The following is a 9,241-nucleotide window of genomic DNA, read 5'->3' as shown; positions in this document are numbered from 1 at the left end:
GACAGAGTTCGATGAACACAGATCTAGGCTCAGATAACCATACCGTCAGCGTTAACCTAAAGCACTATCGGGAAGACAATTATCTGACCGTGTATCAGTGGGTAGGGGCGATTTCTAGCATATTTCTATTAGGTTATGAACTACCATACAGTTAACAGTAAAATGTCAGTTTACGCACATTAAAGTATGTGTTACACACATTAATGTGTGTAATACTGTCCAGAATTGTTTTTATTTTAAAGTAGCCAAATCAGTATTTATTGTAACAGTAACACATATGTAACTTTTAATCGTTTTCCTTATTCATATATATTCAGAAAGCAGTTTTCAGGAAAATAAAGATAGAAAACAACGAGGCGACTTTGCAATCGTGCCTATAAATGTTCACTTGTCGAAACTTCATACCCCAAACCTCACTCTAAAAAAATTACGGATACGGATTCAACGCAAAGTGTATGGTTCAAAGTCCAGGAGGAACATTTTCTGTCGAATTGCTGATTACGAGAAACTGGTTCTGTAGTTATAGACAGTGACAATGAACGAACCTAGTGAAGTTAGGTGCACAAAAACGAACTTTTCTCCGATCATTTGGAGAGTTTGCAATGTATATATATGCATGTCATTGTTCTTTGGTCTAGCAAGTTATGTGAGGCAAGTGATTCCCTTATTTGGTTACATTGTTTGAGATACTTTGTATCTATAGCCTACTGTATTTGGCGTTAGCTGTAGGCATATCTGCTTCTGTTGAATTCATGCATTTAGCAGAGTAATTTAATGAGTGAACATGGTGTGTGTCTGTCTATGAATATTTGGGTCAAATGAGTAAATCCCATGTCTTATCCTTTGTCTTTTTTATTGGCATAGATTAGCGATCCGGATGCAGTGTTATGGGTTGTAGGATCATGATTTTTTTAGTCGTTTAATGTTCTTAATGAATTACTATAATTTTAGTGCTTTTTATTTTTTTACAGTAATCCACATACACACCTTTTCTATTTCCAGGTTGCCTATGCTATTCCAGCAAATCTGTGTTTATTGATTGCCATTAAGCCACATGTAACAGGTATGTGGGCATTATGGATGAATAGAGATCCATCAATGACCTTTGCCTATTTTACCTATTAAATAACATTTCCATTTTAACATTTTTGGCCAGTGAAAAAGGCCATTGACTGTTTAGTATCTTGTAGCTATATCATGAGTGTAGTTAAAGCTAGAAATATTTATGCTTGAGCCTGCACTGCACCCTGAATGTTTAAATGCTTGAGAGACTGTTTTTCAGAGTTTGGAGGAGAATTGGTAAACTTCATGTACTTATTTCGACTGCTGTTTTTTCCATGATGGGATGGACTGTATAAAGAGCGCATCACAAATATCTTCCAGCAAGAGGAGGGAAGGTATAGTCTCACAGTCAAAATATTTTTCTGTTTAGATGAGCATTGTGTTCAATAATTATTGTTGGTCACACCTGTTTCTCTCTATCCCCAGGGAATTATCTGGTCTCATGTTGATACTTGTCTGGCTTCTCCCGTGTCAACACTCCGGAAGGTAAGGACTTTCAACATAGATTTGGACCTTATCCCAACATGCAATACCTTATTTAAAAAAGACTCAAACTCAGTGCTTCACTGATATCTGTACTGTCGTAACTATTTTCTATTAGTTCTATTGGGGCTCTCAGACTGTTCGTTGCTGTTGCCATCACAATCTTCCCCTTTGTGGCCTGGCTGTACTACTACATTAACAAGGAGCTGAGAACCAGCTGGCCCCCGCATTGTAAAACTGCACTGTAGATATCCACTCATTAAGATAGTCCAGTGATGAGTGAGCAACATATCTGCGGGTTGGAACATTTACAAGAGGATATGACCTAGCTACAGAGGCAGTATGGAAATCATGAATGCATTGTTTAAAAAGACGCATGTAAAAAACACCCCTGCTAAACCATACATTTAAATAAGTGACAATGTCATAAATTAGAATGTGTATGATTGATACATTTTCCTTTTTTTACTGGAATCATACATTTCTCTTTCAAAACATGTTTGTTATAGGAAGCCCATTGCACTTGTGGTGATATCTGATGTAATCCCAGTAAAATAAAGCAATTGAATAAGAAATATAAATTGCTTTTTAAAATGATTTTTGCATCATTAATCGAAATTGAAAGAAATGCATGTACTGTAGCCTACTCAAGGCTCCAAATAATTAGCTATTATTATTTAGCACAACTGCGCCTCGATAGCTACAGGATATGTGCTTTAAAAGTATTGTAGGCTATATCTATATCAACTTAAATCAAACAAATTTTGTGTTTGGTGCTCCTAACTGTTAAAGTTGGCAGCAGAAGTAGGCTACTGCCAATGAAAAGTTAATTGTCTGTACTGTGTTTTACAATAGCTAGATGCCAGTAGCGCCCAGAGAACACAGTACAAAAAAAGGACTCGGGTGCGTAATTTCCGGTTCTGACAGGAATAACTGTGTTCGCAGGCAGGTCCAGGGTCAGTTTAGAAAGTTGTTATTGCGAGCCACTCGGTCAATGAGAATCGTTGTAAAAGGTATACTGATCCAAGATCAGGAATTTGAATGCGTTTTTACTTTCATGATTCACGTTGTGTAAAATTCTGCCACCACTTCCGCATAGAGATCTTGACAAACTAGCTCAACATCATGGCAGTGGGCCTAATATCATATCAGACTTTGAGTTGTCGATTGTTAAATCGTATGATTTCGCACCAAAGCGTGAGCACAATATGCAGCTTTACACGCGCTTTATCGAGAAGGACTGGCTCTCCGTACACAGATCTCTCACCACGGACAGTCCACGGGCTGGTAGGTCATACATGGCGCACAACACTCAGACTAGGATCAAATGTGTTCACGGTTTGACGCGCGGAATGGCTAACAGCTTGAAGACATATATCCTTGTACCTATCTACCATGTTAACATATTGTATGTACTCATGCACTGCACAGGTAAATCTATGCGGGAGTTGGACGTGCCGGACATCACAGTGGTTGTCTTTTTACGACTCAAGATCATTCTCGTCTTTACCTCCACCGCCCCCTTCTGGTGATAAAACCAAAAAGACAGGGGTATGTAAACATATCAATTAATTTCTGAGTGATATGTAAACAACTGTGGCTGGGCACCTGATAAAACCTGGTTTTAATGTCAATGGATAAAATAAAGCACCATGCCTTTTGCTTTGTTTTTAACCTTGTTGCTTTGCCTGTCTCCATTCATCTATCCTCTGCAGCCAGTGACTTGGAAATCATTAGCAATAACATTTGCGTTTGGGGGTGTTCTCCTTGCCGGAATGAAATATTTCAAAAAGGAAAAAGAAGAATGTAAGGACATTTCACCTCTTGGCTTACTCACCATCATGCAGTAGGCTACATCCAACAGTGGATTTACACAAATTAATGTATGTTCCGAACTGAAGTTCTCCTGGAGTTAATCGTCAGTTTCTGTACATGTTGGTAACAATCTGTTTGACATTATGTTGTCTTTTACACATGCACTGCAGTGATTGAAAGAGAAAGGACAAAGTCAATGGGGAAACCAGCACTTGGGGGTCCATTCTCTCTTGTGGATCAGAATAATAAACCCTGTAAAAGTGAGGATTTCCTCAGCCAGTGGGTCCTTATCTACTTTGGGTTTACACACTGCCCTGACATCTGTCCTGATGAAATCGAGAAAATGATTGAGGTGGTGGATGAAATAGGTAAAGTGTTTTATTTTAAACGTCTCTTATGATTCATCATATTATTTATGTCATGGCAATTAGATGGTTGAGTGAGTAGCCAGTCAGTCACTCATATCATGTTTTCACAAAGCATAATGTTAATGCTACAACCCTGGGATGTACAGAAGATTTGTTGTGATCAACATCGTCTTTCCATGTTTCCCAGACAGGATACAGTCTCTTCCAAACCTGACCCCCATTCTCATCACCATTGATCCTGACAGGGACACACCTGAGGCCATGGGAACATATGTGAAAGGTAAAGAGAACAAGCCATTAACCTCTCTGGGATTTGTGGGACGCTAGACAACAGCCAGTGAAATTGCAGGGCGTCAAATTCAAACAACAGAAATCTCATAATTAAAATTCCTCAAACATACAAGTATTATACACCATTTTAAAGATAAACTTCTTGTTAATCCAACCACAGTGTCCGATTTCAAAAAGGCTTTACGGCGAAAGCACACCATGTGATTATGTTAGGACAGCGCCTAGCTACAAAACACCATAGACATTTTCCAGCCAAGGAGAGGGCTCACAAGTCAGAAATAGCGATTAAATTAATCACTAACCTTTGATCTTCATCTGGTGGCACTCCCAGGACTCCATGTTACACAATAAATGTTCGTTTTGTTCAATAAAGTCCCTCTATGTCCAAAAACCTCATTAAATTGGCACGTTATGTTCAGTAATGCATTGTCTCAAATAACATCCGGTGAAATTGCAGAGAGCCAAATCAAATTACAGAAATAATCATAAACATTGATGAAAGATACAAGTGTTATACATAGGATTAAAGATAAACTTCTTGTTAATCCAGCCGCTGTGTCAGATTTCAAAAAAAGCTTTACGGCGAAAGCAAACCATACTATTATCTAAGGATAGCACCCCATCAAACAAACACAGACAATCATATTTCATCCCGCCAGGCGCGACACAAAACTCAGAAATAACAATATAATTCATGCCTTACATTTGAAGTTCTTCTTTTGTTGGCACTCCAATATGTCCCATAAACATCACAAATGGTCCTTTTGTTCGATTCCGTCGTTATGTCTCCAAAATGTACATTTATTTGGCGCGTTTGATCCAGAAAAACACCGGTTCCAACTCGCGCAACATGGCTACAAAATATCTCATAAGTTACCTGTAATCTTTGTCCAAACATTTCAAACAACTTTCCTAATACAACTTTAGGTATTTTTAACGTAAATAATCAATAAAATTTAAGACGGGATAAACTGCGTTCAATAGCGGATAAAAACAATGTGGAGGGAGCTTTCAGGTCACGCGCCTCTAACAAACAGCACACTTCACTCGACCCTCGTTCTGAACAGGGCTACTTCTTAATTTCTCAAAGGAAAAACATCAACCAATTTCTAAAGACTGTTGACATCCAGTGGAAGCGATAGGAACTGCAAGCAAGTGCCTTAGAAATCTAGATTCCCATTGAAAAGTAATTGAAAAAAGTGACCTCAATTTTTTCCCCCTGGTTGGTTTGTCCTCGGCGTTTCGCCTGCCAAATAAGTTATGTTATACTCACAGACATCATTCAAACAGTTTTAGAAACTTCAGAGTGTTTTCTATCCGAATATACTAAGAATATGCATATCCTAGCTTCTGGGCCTGAGTAGCATGCAGTTTGCTTTGGGCACGCTTTTCATCCGGACGTGAATATACTGCCCCCTATCCCAGAGAGGTTAACTACTTTAGCTTCCATGTTAAGGTAAAATGGGGACTTAGACTCACATTGGTGGAAGAATAACATTCCCCCTCTGTCCTCTATCCCCAGAGTTCTCCCCTAAGCTCATTGGCCTGACTGGGACAATGGCCCAAATTGACCAGGTCTCTCGAGCCTACAGAGTCTACTACAGCCAGGGACCAAAGGATGAAGACAACGACTACATTGTGAGTTCATCGTCTGATCCTGCCCTTATTCAGAACTCTCATTTGTTCATAGTAAAGTAGATATTCCAACTTTTCCCAGCTGAATTGATATCTAAATGAAACCTCCTTTATTCTTGACTGCAGGTCGATCACACAATCATCATGTACCTGGTTGGTCCGGACGGAGAGTTCAAGGAGTATTTTGGACAGAACAAGAGGAGCGCTGAGATCTCCTCTTCCATTGCATCACACATGAGGAAGTACAAGAAGGGGAATTAAGTGGTGAGATGAAGGAGAACTGGTCAAGTGCACTGTCTGTGTCTGGGAACACCTTGTGTGCCTCTCTCACAGCCTCCAGAGACTGTCAGCAGCCTCTGGCCCAGCAGCCTCTGGCCCTCTGGCCCAGCAGGACTGAACGCTGCCATGTTATGTCAGTGACATGGAATATTTATCTACATTACAGCTTTTCATTGAATTCAGATGTCTACGACTTACCATTCCCTTGTTGTGGTTCACCATTTAACATGGTCTCTAATATCATATTTAAGTTTAAGATGATTTAAAGTGATTGTTTGCAAATGGGTGTTGACAACACTTAAGTGTTTATTTTTTCTGCTTTGCCCATTATTTAAATTGATGTGAAATGTGAGAGCCAAACAGAAATACTTGATTTTAAGTACCTCAACAAATGTAACTACCATAAAATGGAGGGGGAAAGTATTCCCTGGAAATCAATACTGAAGAACTAAAGGTTTCCAGTGTTTACCCTTGGACACTGCTAATGGAAAAATACATGAATAGTTGTCTTTGTGCTGTTACAGTTCGGCTTTACTTCCTTTACACTAATTCTCCTTTTTAGCCTTGCTGTTAAGTCTGGCCCAATACCTGGACTCGTCTGTGACACCAGAAACATTTATGCACTGTAATAACTCTTTGGTTACTCGATTTGTACTATTCATAAATCAGTCATATTTCAACTGAATTTCCAAAGTAATGTTTAATTTATTAAACTTGAACTTACAATTATGTATGTCTGTCTGATTTTTTAAAATGTATTTACTGCCCATGTAGTCGTAGGCTACCATGAAGGTTATCAGGGCTTCACTTTGTGCAACCATATTGTAGACTAGCCTGTTCCTAGTGGCAAACACGTGCTGGTCAGAGTTTAAGGTTGTTCGTATGAGTTGTCAGGCCAGTGTCTTGACTGTGCCCATTGTTCTGCAAATAAATGGTAATCACCGGAGCCTCTATTTCTGGTTATAGCCATAGATGCATGATTGGCTCATAGTAACATATAATTTTCGATGAATTTACACACACACACATTCATAATATATGTGTGTTTTATAATACATACAAGTTATCTCTCAATATCCTTGCAAACTGAATACGTACTAGAACTAGAGAGAGCACAGCAGTTTTTCAGCACTCTTCGGCAAAGCACTCCACTCATTCCTGGCTGGTTGGTGGTTTGTGATGACTGGGAAGAAATACTCTTCAAGATGAGATAAGATCACCTTTCAGCTGTCAAAGTATCAAATCATCCTTTATGAGACTTTTATATTGTATGCTCATGAATTCACCCACTGAACCATTCCATATCTTGATTTGTTGTGTCCCACCTGTCCCAATGGCCGTCACTTTGCAAAATTGGACAGGAGTCCCTTGTGCCTTATTCAATGTACACTGTTGCCCTGGAGAGTTGAGTTTGATGATACGGTCAGTGTCTGTCCCTGTGGATGTCTTGTCTGAGACAGTCCCCCTGAAACTGGGTGTTCTTTTAGACTACAAGTGGTTATCAGCAGCTTTATTTTGTGGTCTCCTGTCCGTTGACCCTCTAATCTAAGGCAGATGCACCCGTCCTCAGATCTATTTTCCACCAGGGGCAGGCATCAGTCTGCCTCGGACAGAACCAGCCGACGGGGATTGTCTCCTTACTACTTCTCTCGTTCGCACTGTGACTTCAAATTCCCACAATCTCGCAGTGTCCTTGACACAGTCAATGTACATACTCTACTGTAACGTGGAGGTCAGCATAAGCCCTACCCTGGTCTAGCCAGTGGTAGCGTGCCTACTGCCTGCCCATGACCAATTATACCCACAACTGTTGCCAGCCCTTCAAATGACATTTATGGGATATTAAATCAACACCAATTATGTTGGCTTTGATACAGTGTCAGTTTGTGTCATAGTTTATGAAAATGAATGGCCCACACACCGTACAACTCTACTGACTCTTTCCTTGGAGACAGTTCACACATTCATTTGACGTTTTACAGATAAATGTTCTTTGTAACATGTTTATAGGGTAGAATAGAATCATGCGTGGAGTGTAAGTCTAAAGAAATTGTTTAGCATTGTGCGCAGCTGAGTTAACCAATAGATATAAAGGAATTTGAAAGAAAGAATGCAGGTGTTGGTGATCTATTGTCATCTGCATGTGACATCACATGAGTTTTAGAGGGAGCTGTGGAGGGTCATGATTATGACCACAGCACTTCTATGCTAGTCAGTTTACATTCTAACTGACGCGTGGTTAGGAGCTTGTCCAAAGGAGTGCATGATATCAGACAAACAGTCTAAACTACCTGGTGATGATGAGGCAGCATCTATCTAGTCCACAGGTGCCAAACTCATTCCACGGAGCGCCGGGTGTCTGTGGCTTTTCACTCTTTCCTTGTACTTGATCAGTGGTGGGCCGTCAGGGCCTGCAAGGCCTTCTCTGCTGGCCTAAACATCATCAGAATATAATTTTTAAAAATATATATTTTCCCACAAATATGTCTTAAATTATTCCCCAGAGTAAGAGTTATACTCATCATTTCATAGCTTTCCTCTTGGTTGCACTGCTTCCAGCCCCAGGTTGAGATTTGGAGGGCTGGTCTTTATGTTAGATCTTTTATCCAATCATATTCAGCCATCATGTGTTGCCAGGGGTCTAAAATCTGCCCTTGGGCCTTCAGAATCAACAGTGCTGGCGCTTGTAGCTTATAGTGAATGGAAATGAAAATTTAGTGTCAACCAATCAGCTTTAGAGTTGGCTATTGTACGCCTGCTGGCTGGCTCCAGTGTTACACAGGAGCCAGCTAGCAGGCGTAGTGCGTGCACGTCTTTTGATTGGATTACTAATATTGAGAGGCAGGTCCTATGGAGATCTAGGAAACTGAATTTGATAAACGAATTAATTTGCGTACTACTAAGCTGTTTTTTCAACCCACAATGGCGGAAGGAGGAGAAGATATCGATTTGGTCGAGGATATAATTATAACGCCATTCTCAAGACGAACTTTTCAAGAAAAGTTAGACATTGTAAGGAGAGGTCGCCCGACTCCACAAAGCCTGTCACAGGCGGGAAAGGGCTTCGTTCGCTCGCCACTTTCAAAGTTTCAACTACGAGCGCTGTCAATGACTCACAGGCTCCTTGGCTCCGAGAAGCATTGCAAACTGTACTGCTGGGAATGCCTATTATTTGCAAGTGATCGATTTGGTGTTTGGAGCCACACTGGCTTTGCAAACTTGAGTTGTCTAACCAAGGCAGCAACGAGACACCAAACAAGCAATGGTGCTTTTGAAAACTTTTGGGACACCGGAGTGCATCTACAGCT

The 9,241-nt window shown here is 40.3% G+C and overlaps 2 protein-coding genes across 2 annotated transcripts; both read left to right on the top strand.

Annotated features, from left to right (window-relative positions):
* Positions 1-112: 112 nt before the first annotated feature.
* Positions 113-2,218, top strand: tmem220 (transmembrane protein 220). Its single transcript, XM_055940681.1, is given in 5 exon segments — positions 113-679; positions 1,269-1,348; positions 1,350-1,397; positions 1,489-1,548; positions 1,664-2,218. Coding segments are annotated over 5 exon segments (462 nt in total). The 5' UTR covers positions 113-535; the 3' UTR covers positions 1,794-2,218.
* Positions 2,219-2,543: 325 nt separating this feature from the next.
* Positions 2,544-6,662, top strand: LOC129825186 (protein SCO1 homolog, mitochondrial-like). The gene is made up of 7 exons (XM_055885074.1): positions 2,544-2,832; positions 2,977-3,096; positions 3,261-3,351; positions 3,531-3,728; positions 3,916-4,008; positions 5,542-5,657; positions 5,781-6,662. Exons 1-7 carry the CDS (start codon positions 2,671-2,673, stop codon positions 5,913-5,915), a joined length of 915 nt encoding a protein of 304 aa, XP_055741049.1. The 5' UTR covers positions 2,544-2,670; the 3' UTR covers positions 5,916-6,662.
* Positions 6,663-9,241: the final 2,579 nt, after the last annotated feature.

The sequence above is a fragment of the Salvelinus fontinalis genome, chromosome 2 (assembly GCF_029448725.1).
Source record: "Salvelinus fontinalis isolate EN_2023a chromosome 2, ASM2944872v1, whole genome shotgun sequence".
NCBI classification, from domain to species: domain Eukaryota; kingdom Metazoa; phylum Chordata; class Actinopteri; order Salmoniformes; family Salmonidae; genus Salvelinus; species Salvelinus fontinalis.
The sequence above is the reverse complement of the archived record's forward strand: the minus strand, read 5'-3'. Positions and strand labels throughout refer to the sequence as shown.

Coding starts and splice junctions, on each gene's coding strand:
- LOC129825186 (XM_055885074.1), top strand. CDS start 2,671: ATGGCAGTGGGCCTAATATCATATCAGACTTTGAGTTGTCGATTGTTA. Junction 2,833..2,976: donor CACGGACAGTCCACGGGCTG/GTAGGTCATACA, acceptor TGCACTGCACAG/GTAAATCTATGCGGGAGTTG. Junction 3,352..3,530: donor CAAAAAGGAAAAAGAAGAAT/GTAAGGACATTT, acceptor CATGCACTGCAG/TGATTGAAAGAGAAAGGACA.